The sequence below is a fragment of the Lonchura striata genome, chromosome 18 (assembly GCF_046129695.1).
Source record: "Lonchura striata isolate bLonStr1 chromosome 18, bLonStr1.mat, whole genome shotgun sequence".
Taxonomy (NCBI): Eukaryota; Metazoa; Chordata; class Aves; order Passeriformes; family Estrildidae; genus Lonchura; species Lonchura striata.
In genome coordinates, this window is record NC_134620.1 from 3,857,904 (window position 1) to 3,877,885 (window position 19,982).

General features: G+C 47.1%; 1 protein-coding gene across 3 annotated transcripts in view; it reads right to left on the reverse strand.

The window, feature by feature from the left end:
• Nucleotides 1-1,345: 1,345 nt before the first annotated feature.
• The window catches only part of GGT1 (gamma-glutamyltransferase 1), a 29,758-nt gene continuing 11,121 nt past the window's right edge, over nt 1,346-19,982 (reverse strand). Inside the window, exons 1-13 of one of the 3 annotated variants that reach the window (XM_021549876.2) lie at nt 12,711-12,854; nt 11,789-11,950; nt 11,022-11,149; nt 10,712-10,801; nt 9,559-9,751; nt 8,280-8,437; nt 7,271-7,420; nt 6,646-6,782; nt 5,665-5,852; nt 4,759-4,886; nt 4,355-4,467; nt 3,233-3,346; nt 1,346-2,181 (exon numbers count right to left, since the gene is read on the reverse strand). In XM_021549876.2, coding sequence (XP_021405551.1) covers nt 2,038-2,181; nt 3,233-3,346; nt 4,355-4,467; nt 4,759-4,886; nt 5,665-5,852; nt 6,646-6,782; nt 7,271-7,420; nt 8,280-8,437; nt 9,559-9,751; nt 10,712-10,801; nt 11,022-11,149; nt 11,789-11,950; nt 12,711-12,730 — 1,725 coding nt within the window. In that variant the 5' untranslated portion in view covers nt 12,731-12,854 and the 3' untranslated portion in view covers nt 1,346-2,037. Of the gene's footprint in view, nt 2,182-3,232; nt 3,347-4,354; nt 4,468-4,758; nt 4,887-5,664; nt 5,853-6,645; nt 6,783-7,270; nt 7,421-8,279; nt 8,438-9,558; nt 9,752-10,711; nt 10,802-11,021; nt 11,150-11,788; nt 11,951-12,710; nt 12,855-19,982 lie in introns of those variants that run through there. The other 2 variants (XM_021549878.2, XM_021549877.2) reach the window with 2 other exon arrangements.

Sequence of the window (19,982 nt, forward strand, 5' to 3'; positions counted from 1 at the left end):
GCTGTAGCCTAGTTAAACAAATCCTTCCTTTTCCTTCCTTTTTTCCCCCCTACTGCTAAAAAACAACCAACCAAATTTGACTTCTGCAGAGTCAAGAATTCAAATGCATTTGTATAAGAACAGTTGTAACTAGGAGTGTTTTAAGCTTTCCACAGGGGAAGCTTTTTAACACAGGTTATAAACAATAGAGGAATTTTCTGACTAGCAAGAAGAAATTCAGGAACATAAGAATAACTGCTGCACCACAAACTGTTAGATGCAGCCCAGCAGCAGCCATTCAGACCTGTATCAGAAATCAGGGTTGTCCAACAGGCACTTCCCAGAAATTTGGACTAACTGTAGTGACTGTAAGATTCCAATAAGCTTATTTTGCTGTGCAGTAATTTTCTTTATTTCCCAGGTCACATCTAGCCAAGAAAGAATTTAGCTAGTCCCAATTGCAAAGCCAGCCTGACATTGAGGAACACCAGAAGTGGAATTACAAGAAGTGGAAAAGTGAAAGTCTAAGTTTGGCCCCAGACTGATCTCTTCAGGGAACAAGAGGGAACACAGTGACTAGAGGTAATTTACAATCACTGCCTTTGCTGCGCCTAAAGCAGCACTACCAGCAAGAGCTCAGGAAAAGGTGCCAGAGCACACCCACAGTACATTTGGTAAAAGTCTTTCATTTGGATCAAATGATATAAGCAAATATGTATGTTGAAGCCATGACTCTGATTTACATCACCTAGCTATCACTGGGCTCTCCTCAACTCCAGACACTTCTAGGAAAGAGGTTGCATGATGCCTAAAACTTCAGACTTTCATTTTCTCTTCTGTATTTTAAGGTTCTTACAAACTGATGGGAAGTTTCAACAAGGCAAATAGAGGAGCTAACTTAGTGCCACTTGTGTATCAAGGATTCCAAAAACACCAGTAGAGCATGACAACCCCCTGCATCATTTGGTTTTGATCTTGGGCTAAGTTGATGTGATGTACTGGTCTGTGCTGGTAGGTGAACACCAAACCCCCTCATGCAGGTACAAACACTCTCAGCTGCTCCATATCAGACAAGGATTTCTGAGAGGTCCTTAAAAGTCTGGTTAATAGTAACTTACCTTTAAAAAGAGTAGCTGCAGCATGCCCTTTTTTAGAAATTTCATTTCCCCAAACTCTGATATTTCACGCCTGTAGTACGACATCAAAAAACAAAGTGGAGAAAAACAAGCTTGTTTTGGATATGTAACTATTATTGCTTACTCATGAGTTCATCAAAGCAGTGAAAAAAACCCAATAGTCTCAGAAGAGCTTCTTTCACACAGACTCACACCATCTGTTTTTGCATCAACTGTGCAGGCAAGGAAAATGTGTGACTCCGTATTTATTTATTTTAGTTGTGCTCAGAGTTTTACAGGTAGCATCTTCCCTTTAGACCTTCTCAACAGAAATATAAAAAAAGTTTGAAGCTATTTCCCCATTTCCCCACTCATCTCCAAAAATCAACTGGGTGAAATGCAGAAACATCTTTTGTTAACAGAGTGGTGAGTTTGGCTTATCCCAGTCTAGAGCTGGGCTTTCCTGCTATGGCACAGACCTATTAGTTTGTAACTCAGAAAACCCAGTCCCAGAGTCCTGTAACTCCCACCTACTCAACAGGAAACAAATATCTTCTCTAGCAGTGACAGGGACATTCCTGGTGGCTGACACCATGCAGGGGAAACACTTCCTGCAGCATGAGTGAGCTGGACCTTCTGCAGAAACTGGGCACCCAATCTGTCTTCATGGGCTGGAGAGGAGGCAGGGAACAAACTCTTCAAGGCAGAACAGACTCTTCAAGTAAGTACTGCACGTCCTGGTGGACGCGCCTGTCTTAGCAGACGGCTGTGGCATGAGGCACTTCGGTCATGGCTGTAGAGAACTGTCCCAGTTCCATCAACAGAATCACAGGTAAATGTGTTCTCTTTCCTGTGAGAAGTCCCTGAGTTGCAGATCTAAAGGATCTTCCCCCCAAACACACCTTGGTGTCACTAGAGCGCTGCGAGGAGGAGCGGAGCCGGGTCAGTATCCTGCAGGGAAGCCCCCTTTGCGCGAGTCGGAGGCGGCGGCCCACCCGCGCTCCGTCCTGAGGATGGCCTGCACCACCGCGCCGCCGCTCACCCGCGCCGTGTCGTGCCTCCTCCTCCTCAGCTGCTGCTCGATGCCCTGCAATGCACAGCTGAGTGAGCACACGGGGAAACTGCACCTGCTGCAGCCTGCCCCTGCATCCCCCACAGCCAGCCAGGCGCTCAGGGCCACTGTCACACAGGGCTACATGTTGTTCCTCCTCTTCCCTTTGCCCTCTGGGATGCCCCAGTTTTGAAGAAGTGGAATTCAGAATTTGGTATTTGGTGGTGCTCAGTGTGGGTTACCAATATTATTCTTGGTCACAGATATCCATACGCTAACAGCCAGGATGGATGGATCCTGTTTGGCAGTGGTGGAAAACACAGGACTTGTGGAGAGCAGGGCATCTTCCCCAGTGCGGGAAGATATCTCACTGTTACCTTCATAAGAAGTTCATTAACAGAGGAACTTCTGCAGAGTTTGGTAAGAAAACTGCATTACGTAGGACTGTTTTGCCAAAGGGAGGCACAGAGATATGAGATAGGTACAAAGAGGCAGATACAGAGGCATGAGATATGTACAAAGCCTGTGCCTGCGTCAGGCCTCTGGGGATGTGAAGTTTCTCAGGGTGAATGAAGCTGCCAGCTCAGGTGAGTGGTCTGGAGAGCAAGGCAGACCTTGGCATCAGCTCTCCAACTGACAGTACTGTTCTGACATCTCTACTGTGAATATTTTCAAGTCTGTTCCTGGGTCCCTCTGGGCATCCCTCCTTGCTAGCTCTGGGCCAGGCCTTCCAGATTAATCATGAAGTTACACAACAGGACAAGAGTTCCCTGAGAGTGACTGGATTTAGACTGTTGGATGGTCTGGGCCCTGGTGTGGTTTGCTGTTTTGCAAGTCCTTTGTGCCAAACATCACTCAAGCAGATGCTCAGTTTCAGACACAAGTCGCTCTTCAATGCACTGCTTCACACCTGTATCACTGAGACTGAAGGTACACTTTGAACAGCTTATTGTTCAACACTAAACTTGTACCAGCTTTGCTCACCTAGGAATATTTGGCCAAACCTGATGATTTTCCACACTGCTTGCCTTCCCAGCACTAGGAGCTCAGCTCATACAAGTTCATGTATGGCTGTAGCAAGACCAACCTCCTCTATTTGCTGCTCAAGCTCCGTGATATTGGGAAACAGCTGATCGTGAATTCTGGGCTCCTCCACTGCTTTCTTCACATCGTAACCAAACCAGATGGAATTCATGATTGTCTGTGAGAAGCAAAAAGCCTTAATGTTAATTACTTGTGTTCAGAGAAGTCTGACCCTTGGAGCCACACAGGCAGAGGTGCCTCACGGATGTTCACCAGAGCCCACAAAAGGCACCACTTCTGGTTTATGTGGCTTTTAGTGGTTCTTCTCTTGGCTAAGCAAAACACAGGTATGTTGCAGCTTGTATATGCTTAGGAGGTTTCCCACACAAAGAAACCATGAGTGACTAAAATTAACACAGCAAAAGGTTAAAAAATTAACACACCCTAAGCTGTGGTGGTTGGATTTATGCTGCTGTAAGTAAGCACACAACAGTCACCTCAGCAAACACACCTACAGCTTCCTGCTATTGTACAACCAGTTCCCTTAGGCCTGTCTCATCTCTACAGGATTGAACTGCAGGCTGGAGCTGCTCGGAAGTGAGAACACTCTCAGAGTCCAGGGCTTAGGAAATTGTTTGTAGTGGTTTTTACAGACTTCTCCTCTACCTGAGCCAAAAAGCCAGATCTAGCCTGGTGCTGCTGGTACAGGGGACAGTCACTGCTGCAGTCACTCCTGGGTGGTTTGAGTGGCTGCCACAGCAGCTCACAGAAGTCCTACCTGTCCCTGAGCTGAGTTTACCTGTGCCTGAGCTGAGTGCTTATTTAGCTTCTCTGTGTGATTTTGATCCAAAATTTGGGATGTTGGATGGGAACAGCTCTAAACTAGGTAAATAGGCTCATGGAGATGCAGAGAACAGAACTCAAAGCAAATCTTGTTCCAGAGAAAATGCCACTAAGGGAGGCATTGGACTCACTAAAGGAAGCAGACCTTTTGTAGCCCTGGTAGGAGTTGGCGTTGGAAGTCTGGCCCTCAGAATGCCAGACAGGAACCTCCTTTTCAAGCTGCTGGCCCCCAGCAGGGAGCCACAGCCATGATCCTGTCACAGGTGCAGACAGGAGTCCCCCCAAATGCTGCCACTCCCATTTTACCTCATGTTTTCCCCCATTTGCCCATACCATCACGTACCAGTGCTGTTGCTGTAGTTATTTTTGTTCCTCCAGAAGCGCCGACCACCATCCTCACCTGTTTCATTTTATCCACCAAAATGGAGGGGCACATAGAGGACATTGGCTGTTTACCTGTTGGGGACACAGAGGCAACACAGAGGCTCAGCTTTCTACCTGCAGCTCACAAACTTCCAGCTCTTGCTCAATGTCTAAGCACAGAGCCTCAGTATCCACCTTCCTGACTCAGCTCGTGTCCTGCTCAGTCCCTGGGGGTTCCACCATCCCCTGCACTCATCTCCATCTTGACTCTCTCCCACCCCTGTCCCCTGCAGGTCCCAGACCTGTGTCCTATGGCACAGATGCTGCAGTGTGAGTGTGCACAAGGCAGCCAAAAGACTGAGTCAGGAAGGACTTTACAGCTACCTGGAGCTATGAAATTTGCTGGAGAAGGAGGAATCCCAAATCCATTGATTATGTAAGGTGAGCTGAAGTCATCCATTTCATCATTGAATATGATTCCACTCACGTTGGATCGTACATCAGAGCCAAAGCTGGAGAAAACAAATTGTCAAAGTCAGGTCAAAACCACAGCAAATCTAGGCAGAGCTTCAGCTGAATTTTCTGCATTGTGAAACCTGGATTTGATTGGAGTAATGCTCCACTCCCTCCCATTGTAAAGGACTTTCTGTCACCCCTAGGGGGAAGGAAGTAGTTAATACCGTGAGTACACAGCTACACACAGAGGAAAGGCAGCCCAGAGCCCTTCTACAGCTCCCCTGAGAGGACCCCATGGGGAAAACCAGCACAACACCTCAGTACAACTACTGACTCTTCCAGGTGGGCAGTACTACACTGCATGCAGAGGCAGCACAGCTCAAAGGTGTGGAATGGCTGGGGGTTTGTTTAGATGTGTCAAGCTGAAGACATTTTCTATGGATAAAAATAAGCTTCACACCCTGGCTGCAGGCCATATGTGTGAACACAGCTCTTTCTGACAGCACTCACAGCCAAACACTGAGCTTCCAGGCCAGCTGTATTAGCTCAAATTCCTTCCAAGAGCCTGGGAAATCAGAACCAGCAGCAATAGCTCTGCTTATGAGAAGATCCAGATGTAGCAAATGTCGTGGTGGAATTCAACATGTCAGAGGACACATCTTGTCCTCTGACACAAGCACGAGGCCTCAGTGTTGAGCAGAAGTGCCCACCACCAGCACTACTGACCCCTACCCCGCCCCAGAGGTGACAGCTCAGTGGTGTTTGATACCAGCCCCAGAACCAGCCCTAGGAAGGTGGCAAAGGCCTACAGGGAAGGAATGGCTGAGCTCATACTATTGGTTGATGGTGCTGGTGGCGGACACAGCACTGCCATCATCAGCCACAATGGAGACGTGGGATGTACCGGCATTGTCTCCAGTGTAGTACACGGGCTCGTAGTAATCAACTGGATGGGAGGTGTTGTCTGTGATTTTCCTCCGGAGACTATCCGCAAAGAACTCGGATGTCATGTTTCTGATTGCCTGTCAGAGAAATCCAGTGCAGTTACTCAGCAGACTGAGACATGTAGTCATGAGACTGATATTCAATACTTCAGACCACAGAACAGTGGTAAATTCTAGCAGTGAGGCTACAGTTTTCCCCCAGGGGTCTTCCTTCTTGGAAGATGGACACTGTAGCTAAAGATAATTTTAAGCTGTCACAGGAGCAGCTGTTAAAGTCACCCCTTTGTGCAGAAGTTGATCAGCATCCATTATTGCAGTGCTATGGAAAGCTGCTTCCACACTGCTGTGAGGCAAGCAGGGCTTCAGGGACAAGAGGAATGGGGTCAGACAGAGGACAAGGACAAAGCAAGGTCTGACCAGAGCTCTGTAAGTTGAAAATTTGTGTTTATTAAGCTGGGCTGGGCTCAGAGTCTGCTGCTTTTGCAAGCACAGAGTGCAAAGTTGGGGCCAGTGTCACTCCCATCTGCTGCTCCATTTTACTACAGGCAGGGTTCTGGTTAGAGAGCCACAAGGATGCTGGGAATATAGTGAATAAGGCTTCAAACACTACAAAACCAGGCAGAGTTACACCTAAATGTGCTCCAGCTCTCTAGTGAATTGAGGAGTTTGCTTTTCCTTACAGCAGGAAGGTTGCCTCCATTTATAGCCCTCACAGCTCAGACATGAGCCACTTTTTGACTCAGAGCTGTTTCAGTGCCTGTCAACAGCAAGTGGCACAGAGCATGCCTGACAAAGTGGAGTCAGCCAAAAACTTTAGGCCATGTTCCAGTCAACTTTGTTGTTGCAGAAAGAAAAGGCTTTTGCCAGGTACCTCTGTAATGTTGACAAATTTTGGGTCGCCCAGCAAAGTCCTCTTGGCGTAGGCGAAGCGAAAGGCCTCCACAATGCGGTGGTAGGTCAAACCTTTCTCTTCCACAGTTTTGATGCTGGCAGCAGAGAAATTATATCCTGGCAACAGAGGACAAAACTGTGAACACAGGGTCAATGGATTGCTAATGCACCGTGTCAAATGTATAACCTCGAAGCCCAGTCTCTGCAGAGATGCAGTCACTGGAATGTCCTAATCTCCAGATGGGGAACTCAGGAGCTCTGGTGGTTTTGAGCACTGTGGGAGTCACCAGCAGAATTTGTATTTGTAGAGGTGTTTTCCAAAGAAGCCTCAAGTACATGTTAAGTTCCACCCATACAAGTATCAGGGAAACTCCCCCATCAGGAAAATATTTTTCCTCTTGCTCCTGTATTTCAGGTAGGAAGGCAACATCCCTGAGTTTACAGCAGAAGAGGAATATTTCTGCATCTCTGATCTCTTCTGGGCTCTCAGACTTCTCACCTGCTGGAGGGCTATCAGGGAGGCCTTGCTCCCCCAGAAAAGGGGATGTCTTTGGAGCTCTCCCAGCTCCTGCTGCCTGTGGGACACTGCTCTGTGGCACTCTCACCTTTCAATATGTTTAAAATGAGGGCCAGAACTGGACCACTTAGAGGGGCACTGGGTGTGTAGAGGGTGAACTCCCCAAGTTTGATCTGTATGGGGTCCTCGATCACTGTGGCATTGTAGTTCCGCAGGTCTTCCAATGTGACAATTCCCCCTGGAAAGAGAAGGAAACTAGAGATGTGGGTTTATGTGATCTCTGGTGGGAAGAGGAGGTCATATTCCATCACCATGAATCACAGCAAGGATTGGAGGGAACATGGACAAATCCAAAAAGTAGCAAGGTGAAGAAAGCAAAGACATGTGCCCAGAAGATTTACTCCTTGATAGATCCATCTCAGGCTCAGCTAGTCTAAGCATGAAGTTAGGCTGATTTACAGCAGCCACAACTCTGGTGATCCATATTTTTTTAAAAAGGATACCAGCAGTGTCAGACTACAAAATGTCCTTAAGAATTCTGTTTACAGGAGGAAGATGCAGTTTTGGGTGAAGACGCTTTGTGGCACCCAAAAGGTAGAATAATTTGAGTGTTCCATCAGCTTTCTTATCTGAAGGGGGAAGAGAGAAAGTAATTCTCCACCACAAATAAAGCCAGTAAATTACTCACAGGAAGTTCACCGAGCTAGCCAGTGCCGGCTGGTGAGGATAGGATACTGCCACCATCTAGTGGTACAGAGAGATCAAACAGCTCAGAGTTCACAGGACCACCACGTATGTAACGTTTTAGGTACAAACTCGCTGGATTCAGGCTCTGTGAACAGCCTGTGTCTACTCAGCTACAGCCTGAACTGCACAGACTTGGGAGGCTCTGTGGTACAGAAATGCACAGCACTCTCCATTTCTGACTTTCAGACACATCTGTTAAAGTGCTTCTTTTGGGGGTCCTGTTGCCACAGATCTAAGAGGCAGCATTTCAGGGCTGACCTCTCCCAAGGCTTCTGCAGGTCACTGGCTCCTCCCTGGGTCTGAGCAGTGTAGTCACTCCTGCTGCTTGGGACAGATGTCCTGGTTCTCACCTGCGTTGTGGATGTCAGCAATGATCTGCTTTGCCAGGCTTCCTGTGTAAAAGGCATCTGCTCCTTCACTGGCTATAGTGTTGTAGGTGTTGGCTAGTTTGGGCATCTTGATGGTTTCACCCTCTTGCAGAATTCTCCCTCCTTTGCAGAACACTTCGCTAGAAGAGAAAGGAGATGGAGAAGATCAGGTCTGAGAGACAAATTCAAAACTATGTGTGTCTGTGGCAGCTGAACCAGCATGAGCGTTCATGCTAGGTGCTTCTTGGAGAGAAGATAAACTGCCAGAGCCATGGCCCAGGGGTCCTCATATCTTGGCACTGGGACACAAAATTGAGCAGTGTTTTCTGACCTGCAATTCCACATGCTCAGTGTGCTCAATGGAGCAGTGACTTTCACCTCAGCATCACCCTCCCTGCCCACCTGTGGGGCCAAAAAGTGCCTCAAGATGCACAGGAGGGGCCACAGTCCTTGAACTCAGCAGTGCAATTCAGAGCACAGTCCATTAAGCTGTGAGGTTCAAAGCTTCCAGTAAATCCAGAAGTGTTTCAGTCCCTGTTCATTAGCTCACTTTAAGGTAGGTTGTTTCCTCTCTAGCTCCCTCATGATTGTGCTGCTGTGGACCAGATGGGAAGGACAGGAGATAGGCCAGAGTATACATTACCAATTGGATAGGAAACAAACCTGCAGCTGGCAGAAATTTTAAGGAAAAGAGAGAATTAAGCATGATCTCCAGAAGGGCTGGACATAAACACTAAGGATTTGACTGTAAGAAGTGGAGGAGTATTTAAAACCCTTCATTGCTCCAAGTCTTTGCCAGAAGTGGATGGTCAGAGGCACTGCTTGAGGAAGGCTGATTGTAGAGTAAGAGGTGATCCAAATTCCCACTGCCTGACAGCAGATGAGATGTTCAAGGAGACTCTGAAATTACTCCAAATGCAGGTAAGATCAGCTTGGTGCACTTACAGCACGAGGAAAAGCAGGGATTCAGAAAATACATTGCCATTGGGCAGACTGATCCTAGCACATACTCTAATACCACCTTGCTCAGACAAATGGTCTTCAGGAGTAGAATTTCTCCCCCTTTAAAGGTCAGGACTGAATCTTCCCCATGATTTAGCACCTTCAGGCATCTGCAGTGACACCAGCAGGCACAGTGAGTGAAGTTACTGCAGGGGATGCACACTCCTCATGGACACTGCATTGCACAAACACAGCAACTTTGCAGATTGGATGCAGCCACCCCAAATTTCTCTGCATAAACAGCAACTGCTCTACCTACCACAGCAATGGATTGCTTTCAATTGCCTCCTCTTTTGATTTGATGGCTGCAGCAAGGCCTTTCCCAACAGGGAATCCTTCTCTTGCCAGCTTGATACTGGGCAGAAACAGGTCTTTCCATGCCAGTTTGCCATGACGTTTGTGAGCCAGCTCATAGCCACGGATTTCTCCTGGAACAGCAATTGACAGTCCTCCTGGAGCAGAAAAGGAATGTGTTAAGTCTCCTACAGCAAGAAAAGAAAGTGGTTGATGGAGTAGGAGGTAGGGAAGGCATCTCTGCCAGCCTGATTTTAGGCAGGGCTCGTATGTAGTGACCAGCTCAGCTTGTGAGAATTAACAGAATAATTTGGTCTGACATTTGTGCCTATATGTTCTGAACTGCTGAAACCCCTCTGTCCTCTTGCTGGTAACTCCAGTTTTAGGCTCATTTCCCCTCTGTAGGCTCTGTACCAGAGCAAAGCTGCTCAGAACACAGAAGCTATCATCACAAGAGGACACAGACTGTGATATACTTGAGTCAAAAACTTTGTTGCAGCATTGTAACTACAACTGGAACAGATTGATTCCACACTGCACACTGATGCTGCAGTTTGCTTCAATCCTGTTTTCACTTGCATGTCACAGAAATTCAACACATTGATCAAACCCCCTCCAAGATGCTGTTGCTTAGAAGAGGGACCATGAAGATAACTACTTAGTATTTCTTTCTATTTCTTATTAGAAAATACTTTCCTGAAAGGAAACTTCCCTGGAGACCCCAAGCCATTAGTTGAAGCCAGCACAACAAATAATTTAGGGAGGACATCTGAACTGACACAACCCAAGGTGATCCACACAAAGATTTATTCAAAGAGATGGAAGGGAAAGCTGGCACAGCTGGAAGAGGTCATACTCAGTGCTTTGCATTCACCTGCTTTTTCATGAAGTGAAAAGCAGGAAGTGATGGAGTTCCTGACTAGTTTAAAGAACATTGTTCTTAGCTTCTTTGTCAGGTCAGAATTTGCAAATTGTGTAAGAGGATATTTCCAGGATATTTCTAGGTGAGAAATCCTGTAGGTAGGCAAGAACCTAACCATAAGAAATGTTCTTTATGTAGATGTGCTGGTAGCAGCAAATGCTAGAGCTATGTGGTCCCCCCAAAGCCTTTGCCATACCTTTCAGAGAGAGCTGTGTGTTGTTCCCAAACATGCCCTCCGATGCGCTTTTTGGAGCCACTTCTCTTGCATTAATGATTTCCACTTTTCCTTTAATGACAGAGCAAGGAAGATGATGTTTAGCTCTGGACTCAACCCACAGGCATGGGCTCTGCTGGAGGACTCTGAGCCAGTTTCTTGGCAATTATCTTGAGGACATTCCCCCAGAGGCTGAGAGCATCAGTCGTTTACCTTCTCTCAGGTAGGATAAATCACCTGCTTTAGATGAAGTTCTCCAGCTGTTGCAGCTGTGCGTGGCCCTGTCCCTTACCTGTGCTGTTGTAGATGGTAAAGAAGAGGCCCCCTCCAATTCCCATGCTGTGAGCATTCATGAGTCCCACGCAAAGCAGGGCTGCAATCGCAGCATCCACTGCTGATCCTCCTTGCTTGAGGATGTCCCTGTGCAGCAGAAGGGAAGGTGGCATGTGACAGTGTCTCAGCTCCCTGCCAGCAGTGCATGCACCACGTCAGAGCAGCTATGACGGATTCTCTGAGGCACATTTGTCCACACCTAGTCTATGTGTTCCTCGGGAAGTTTTGAGCTTCTGTCATCAGGGACAACAGACCCTTAATGGTCAGTGTGCAGACCAGATCAGCCCTCATTAGAGACACATCCAAAGCAGCTTAAAAACAGCGAGATGAGACAGAGTACACGTGGGGACAGACATTCCACACACATTCATTACACTGTCATAAGCAATTATAGTTTTAAATCTGCAGTACTTGAGAATAGACCTGGAGGATATATCAATAAATGTTTTTTTAAAAGGTGCTACAAAGAAAACTCTTGTTCTCATTGTTAATGCATCCAAGGAATCCTTGCTTGCTATGTTGTCTGTGAGCAACTGCAGTGAAGTTGGTCAAGAATGGTAAAAGCCTGGGGTTTATTAGGATCTCCTCTTTCTACAGGGAGATTAGGGATTGATTATCCATGCTGGGTAACTGCAGGGATTGCACCTGGACTTTGGGGAAGCAACAGTTCTGTCTCATGCAAGAGCTGTCAGAGCTGAGGAGGGGCAGGGCACAGGGGGTGGGTACCTGCCAATGATGGAGCACGGCCCCGCGTCGGTGGCCACGGCCGCCCTCCTGTAGGTGTGTGTGTCCCCTGAGCGCAGCCCAAAGAACAGCCCCAGGAACAGGACCAGCCCCAGCAGGGCTACAGCCACCACTGCCACCACCACACAGCGTGTCTTCATCTTCCTGTGGAAAGAGACAGGATTGTCAGCCCTGCTGCCACCTCCTTTCCTCAAACCAGCAACCATCACCTTACAGCAGGCAGGAAACATCACAGAAACAACCAGATGCATAGGTGAGAAGGGAAATCCAAGGAGCAGAACACAACTGCTGTTAGTCATGGCTGACATAATCTTCAGGAAAAAAGTTTAAAAAAAAATTAACTTCAGATAATCTGCTTTTAAATGGCACACGTGTGGAGGAGTTTCTGTCTGGAACGTTGCCAAGGACCAGTGCAAAACACATCTAGGTCATTAGGGAGCAATCTTGGATAAAGCTACCTGGTACAGCCCAGGGTGAGCACAGCACCCATTTCTGCCTGGAGCCCTTGGCACCTTCCCGACGAGCCAGGCACTTCCAGGAGGGCATGGCCAGTGCTCAGCTCTCCCTGTGTCCCAGTCCTGCACTCAGCTGCTCCTGGGCTGCACGGGGTTGCAGCTCATCTGAGAGTGAGCACAGAACACCAAGGAGCTCTCCAGATACACACTGGGATGAGCAGAGAGCTATCAAGGGGATGGAGAGTCACTGCCACCTTGGTGGGATGGGCAGTTCAGCAAATACAGCTTGAACAGCTACTCTTTGACCCATTTTCTTCTCCATTACAAGAGCATTCCAGCAAAATAGACCTAAATTCATCTTATTGCCTTCAGAAACCACCTCCCCCGCTTTGTACTGCAGCTCTGGGTTTTTACCACAACTTCAGCACAATAGCCAAGATGTCCTTTACCTTACCAGAGCATCTGCCATCCTCAGAGAAAAGCCAGTCCATGGAATAGTGGTGAAGAACAGATGCACCAACCCCACTGTGGATGCCCAGCAGCCCAAGGCAGAGTGAACTCCCCCAGGCAGAGCAGCACTCAGTGCCTGCAGCAGCTGCACACTCGGGATTAGGCAGCACTGAGTGTGCCAGCACTGAGCTAACTAGAGGAAACAGGTCAGGCCAGCCAAATGAAAACTTTTCTTAGAAGGGAGTGATTAGTAAGTAGGGCCCCCTCAGCCTCACCCCCTGCCTTAAACCAGGAGATATATATTTGCTGTCCAAGCCCTGCATCTGTGAGTCTCAGCCTGAGCACTAAAGATGCCCATCTCCATCCAGGTAAAGCAGCTGTAAATCTACTGTATGTGCTGCTCTGTAAACAAGTGTCAACTGAGGGTAGTAAAAGTAAATGGATGAAACCTCTTTCCAGGTTCTAGGACTTAATTTACACTCAACCACTTTAAAAGAGACCAGTGGTGTGTTTGCAGAGCAATGACTGTGCAGGGAAACAGAGAAGCCATTATGCCCCCAACAATAGCTCACACACAGCCTCAGAGTTTAAAGACAGTTTTGTTTGTTGGCAGAGATATTTCAGCTTCAGCACTGGCAGTCTCCTCCAAGCTACACAAGAAATGCCATGGGATCTTTTATCTGTGCCCCAGCTCAGCAGAAGGTACTTTGTTTGGTCTGAAGGCTGCTCTGTGCTGGGCTGTCCTTCAAGCCTGGGCTGACTGAAGCCCCGTAGTGCTGAGTTAACCCCTGGGCTCCTGGCTGGGGCTCTGCAGCTCTTCTCCACAGCTGCTTGTCCCACTGCTGGGCCCCTGCAGAGTACTCTGACAGCAGGAAAGAAGGGGAAATTTCAGGTACTGCCTCTGCTCTCACCTCCTCTCTGGAATGGGACCACACCTGTGAGCATCCATAGACCCAGAAGAGCTCCATGCTGTGTCCTGCTGCCTGCTGAGTGCACAGAACTTGGAGAGGGCCCTCCAACCAACTTCATATGATTCAGGCACAGCTCCTGGCCTGCCAGGCATGAGGATAAGACATGCACCACTGGGCAGCAACACACACAGCCTGCCAGGCAGAGATACTGACCCTGTGCTGCACCGTGGCACCACCCTGTGCCTCTGTACCTCAAGTGAATGCTCTTAAGGAAGGTGTATCTGTGCAATCTGTCAGACTGATCCTGCCCAGGAAGCAGCAGATGTATGAGCTCGAGACCTGCAGATTTCTCTTCTCCAGCAAGGAGCAGACAGCAAACCCAGCTGAGGATAATTCTCTCCACCTTTGCTGCCAGCTCAACTCCCATAAGCTCCTCAGCCCATCCCAGGCCTGACCCTAGAGGGAAGCACAGCCCTCAGTGCCTTCCCAGCAGTGGCACAGCAGAGCCAAATGTGCATCTGGTTTATGTATAGAAACCAGGAGAAGGATCAGGAGCCTGCAGATATCCACTGCTAACCCACCTCTCCATACTCCTTGTGCCCTGGGCAGGAACAGCTGGGTTTTTGGACCAATGGTCTGTTTGAACCTTGGCTCTGAGTTGTGTCCCCATTATGAGTTATTAATGGGAGTGGGGCAGCAGCTGCAGGCCACCACCTGAGCAGGCTCCCCAGCTACTGTCTGCTGAGGCTGGCTTTAACCTCCACACCTCTGCCATACCCAGCTGTTTGGAAGCCTGGCTTCAGTCACAGAGTGCTTTGGCAGTAGCAAATGGTCTCCAGGAGACAGGGGCTATAAAGCAATTAAAAACAATACAATAATTTCTCACTGTTATAAAGGTCCATCAGCCACTCTTAGCCATGGAATTTAATAAGTAGCCTGATTGCCTTAATTTACATTAGGAGAGGGAGAGGACCAGCAATCAGCAGAGTTATGCTTGTACAAGCAGCCCCATTGAGCTCTAGTCAGATGTGTCACAACATGCACAACCTTATTTAAACATGACACTGGGTTTGAATTAAAAGTACCCCAGTGCAACAGGGGGTTGCTAGTTAGTGTCAGGTCTGACATCTCTGCCAAGAGAGCTGGGGCATTCTGTAGAGATGAGGAATCTGCCATGGTCAGGGCAAGAGCCAGGAGAATTGGAAGAGGAGGAGATGTACTGGCCAGAGAGCAGTGGGGAGGGAACGGTGGGATACCAGAGGATGACAAAGGACTCCAGGCATGATCAGGCACTGGATTGTTCCCAAATTAAGCAGTAAATGAATAATCAACTGACAACAACTAAAACTTTACCATGAACTTAAACCAAACAGGTTCCTACTTTAAACTCATCTTGCAAGAGCTTCATACCTCCACACCCGCTCCTGAGAGTTCCCTGTGCTCCCACTCACAGCCCAGTAGCCAGCACTGGGCCATTAGCTTGGAGATATCCTCCCCTTCTTTCCCCAGGCAGCACAAGAAATGCAAGGATAGTTTGACCATCTGGACTCTTGTCACAGGACACAGGCCATGCTCTTGTGACACATCACAAACGATGATGTTCCATCACGAGATATTTTAATTGAAATCTTACACAGTCTGCAGCTCCACCAGTGATAAGGGGACTAAAACAGAGGCTCAGCCAAGCCATGAAGAAGCCTAAAGAGGCTTCCAAATTCAACACTGCTCCCACCTGAAGCAGGAGGACAAAGCAGTCCCTGCAGAAACACAGCAACTCCATTCAATCAGTTAAAAGCCTTCCTCACAGACGGTGTCTCTGTGCTGGCTCCTGTCCAGTGGCCAGCACCCCCCTCTTGGTTAATGCCAGCACTGCAGACCCTGTGGGCACACATCAGCTGGCAGGAGAAAGGCCTCAGTGGGGATCAGTGGTCCCTGCCTATTGCTGAGATAACCAACACTGAAAAGAACTGAGTGCTGAGTCAGGGAGTGAAGGAGCTGCTCAGCTGGGCCTCAGGTGCTGCTCAGGAGAGCTCCTGTGACTCAAAGAGAGCTCCTGTGATCACAGTTTGTGACTCCTCCACAGGCACAGGCTGTCCTGCAGCCTAATGGTATGTATTATTCTGCCCAATGTACATCAAACTCTGAGTTCACTGAGAAAGAGACAATTTCCTCCTGAAGCAACTTTTTCCTCAAAAATCCCTCATGTTTCCCTGCAGAAATTTTAGCATCAAATCCAACATTTTTTATTTTAAAACATTTCAGCATAAACTACAAAGTGAAAAAAAGGCAGAAAAGTAGAATAAATACAGAATTCCCCATTTCCCATGGTTTTCACAGTGATTCCTAGTTGAGGACCTCCCAGAAACCCAAAACTGGCAAACTCAATCTCAAAAATTCAAGTTATTTACGTTTTATAAACCCATTAAAAACATCATTGTTATGGTCACTTCCAATTTAAAGTCAAAACACTTCATCAAAATAGCTCAGTGCTCCCAACTGTTGCAAAAGATGTTTTCAGATGCTCTTTTGCCATTGAACTAGAAGTTGTTTATTAGACCTGAACTCATTCAGACTGGTTAGTCTGGTCCCATCATTCCTTCTGGCAAATTTTCATCTGCTTCTTAAAAAAGTCCCATTTTCACACATTCTGTTCATTAATAAATCTCACACAGCACTTTCATGTTGAGGGGAATGGCTCAATGAAGGAAATTCCTGTTTCTCCCTTACCTCTCAAGAGTATTTGCAAGTTGATCCTGTCCTTTAGCTCAGACCTGTGTGTACTGACCTCCTCTGTCCTTTCTCAGGAAGTGAACCCTTTCCTGGGGGCAAAACAACCTCACAGGAGTAGCAGTAACCACTTATCTTCCCTTAAAAGCTCTCCAAAACTTGTACGTGGTATTTGTGCTGCTCTGCTCACAGAGATGAGCCCATTGGAACTCATTACGTTTGAATTCACAGTACCAGAGGAATGCAGAAGTAATCATTGACTAGGTGAAGAGTCAAGAACCCATACCTCTTAAAATGCATATTTTAGGATCCACAAAGATTGTTTATCAATAGCAGAATCATTCTGTGTTCATGGATTTGGTTACTATGTGGTACAAATATTTTTCCTCACCTCATTGTTTTGAAGTTCTGATTAAGCAACTGAGCAAATACAATGGACTCAAGTTGCACCAGGGAAGGTCTAGATTGGATGTGAGGAAAAAACTCTTCACTGAAATGGTGATCTGGCTGCCCCATGAAATTGTGGAGTAACTACCTCTGGAGGGATTTAATAAACATGTAGATATGGCACATGGGGACATGGTTTGGTGGTGATTTTGGCAGCGCTGGGTTAATGGTTGGACTCAATGGTCTTAAAGGCCTTTTCCAACTTAAATGGTTCTGTGACTCCAAACACATGGTGTCTCCACATGGCCAGGTACCCTCACACCACCCTTGCCTACACCCTTGTGTTCACAGAGACTGGATTTTGTGTCTGTCCCTTCAGCTTAAACCCAGACATTGCCAGACTGAGCTGTGATTACACTTGGTGTAAGCTGTCTGCCAAGGGTGGGCAGCTGCTGGCAGTGCCAGGGCACCTGATCAGCTCCCACACCTTCCCCTCAGCAATCACAGCCACACCACCTTCAACTGGCATCAGATTAATGCTCAGCTGCACTGAGATGTAATGTTCTGCTTGGCCTGCTGGCACAGCAGCACCTCTGGCAGGCAGGATGGCAGAGCAGGAAGGCAGGGATGAAGAAACCTGCTCTCCATCACTAAATCTCACTGAGGATTTTCAGCAACAATCCTTCATGTCTGCTTGTGCCAAGTCTGGTTGGCACAAGTGGCAGCTCCAAGGTTGCAGCTCACCTGCTGTTGAAGTGTAGCACAAAACCCAGCAGAAGCCAGACTGAGGTAAGGAACTGTACAAACTGTCCTTGGACTTTATGGACTCAGCTACTAGAACTTAGGCCACTGTGTCTGTCCATGGCTTGCCAGAAATCCCAGACCCTCCCTTGAACATGAGCTCAGTGCCCATCTGGAAATGCTGAATGCCCATCAGAATGTAACACAAGCAAATCACAGCTCGCCTGAATCTTGGGCACAGTGAGCATCCAAGCCCACATGTCTTAAGCCTGACTTTTAGCCAGAAGGCTCTCTGCAAACACAGGATGAAGCAAAGTCTGCCTGGATGCCAGTCAGCACGGCTAGAAGCTGTCTCTGTGTTACAGGGGTCAGACAAGAGGTTAATGCCTCAACTCCAAACCAGCCCAGTCCCCCTGCCCCACTCCAACCTTTGATACACCACATCTCCTCTTGCTGCAGAAGGACAGTAGCTGTGCTACACTGACTCATTAACAAAGTTTGGCCAAGTTCCAAGATTAAAAGCTCTAGGGTGATATTTTCCCTGCCTAAAAATATATCTTCTTTTCTATAATAGCCACAAAATGGAGTTCTGTTTAACATTTACATGTGGAAAAATCAGTACTATAAAACATGAGCACTTCAGCCCTGACATATTTGGAAGGAATATAGCCTGTGCCAATTTTTCAAAAGATGACTTTCAAATACCCCTTTCAAGACATTGTATGAAGAGCACAGGCCCCTTCAGTTATATTGCTATTGCCCAAGAGGTCTTGAGCAAAAAATGGAAGCTTTCTGGAAAGTAGATGCTGGCACAGAAAGTACTCTGCAGGCTCAGGAGGATTTGATGTATCTGCTGTTCCTACCAGCCAGTCTGAACTGCACATTCAGAGTCCAGGCCACATTCAGCTGTTAACACACACCCCTCTCACTGTGCCTCATTTATTGATGTGAGACTCATGATGCTCCACAGAAAAGATTGTGACAGGAGCTCACAACTATCCTCTGAAAAAGCAGACAGTGTGGAAAGGTGTCTGGTTTCTGCCCCAAACAAATCAACTTGGTCTTTCAGCCTGTCACACCTTTAATATTAACAGGGGAATTTAAGATACAGTCTACTGAGCAGAACCCTTTTCTTAATTTACTGACCCTGTAGGTGTGATGGTACCAGACTTTATTCTTAATATTTTCATAGTTCTAAAGCTGCTATGTCCCTGAAATGGGTCTAGGTCAGACAAGATTCTCCCTGTTATGTTTGTCTCAGAGGGTGCAAGGTTACAAGGAAAGGCTGTAAGAAACCCCAGCTCTAAATCATATTTATCCCACTGTAATATTTCACCCCCACAGCTGAAAGGCAGGGTTTATATCAGTGACCCAACAAAATGAAGAAAATTCTGACCTTCTTCAAGGACAATGCAATGCCATGATGCTACCTGCACAGAGCTGGAACAGGGTGATGCTCCTGAGTAAGTTACTCTTTCACTTATGCACAAGTAGAGTTGAAGATGGGGTCAGGGAAAGTTATGAAACCCAAAGTCCATGCCTGCAGCTCCAAAGGGTGAACACTGCTGTGTACAGGTTGTGCTGTGCACAGCTACCTTATTTCAGCTGTACATGGTATTTGGTAACTATCAAGCATCTCTGTCTAGGCACTGATGTAATAGAGAGCCCTGTTATAACTCAGCCTTTCATGTTTCAAAGCTTGACAGTAGTGCCATGTTTAATGCAGGTGCATTGCTGACTTGTTCTTCTCAACCCATTACAAATAAAGAAAAAAAAATCCCTGAAGGACTTGCCACCTCCTTCCAACTGTAATGTTCATGGCATGGTCACCTTTAATTTCCCAAAAATTAGCATGTGCTGTTACACTGAAACTTGAGCAACACAGGAGTGCATCTTTCAGCCTAGGAAGCAATGCCTTCATACCTCATGAAACTTGCAGACACTGAAAAACATCAGGCAACCCGAGCCACTTCTGGGCAATTTTTCTTTTTGTTTCTTCCCTACACCCTTGTTGATTTTTTTCTGTAGGAATTTCATGAAGCAACCCCAGCAATGACTCACAGAGCACAGACCAGGTCTACAGTTTAGACTCCTACTTTATATAGCAGCACAAGCAACCCAAGGCCTCCATTTCCCAATGTTTTAACATCCCAATGCACTATTGGAATAGATGCTGTTACAAGATTTTGTAACTTAGATTTACCTCTTGTTGCAGTTTAGCTGTTTTTTCCACGAGGAAGTCTTTTCCCTCTAACAGAGCAGTGTTGCAATCCAATACTACCTGAACATGAGCATCAAAAATAGCACCTCAGGTGCCCACTAACACAGAGCTGTTAATAAGCACATGAGGCTTCCTCCTACTAAATAATAGTTCTCTTTTTGACCCCTTGCTCTACTCTTCCATGATGAGGGCAACCAGTGGAAGCTAACTGCCAGCTGTATGGGTAGCAGATAATTTTAATTTAGGCTAAACATGACCTAAGAAACACTGGTTAAAAAAAAGAG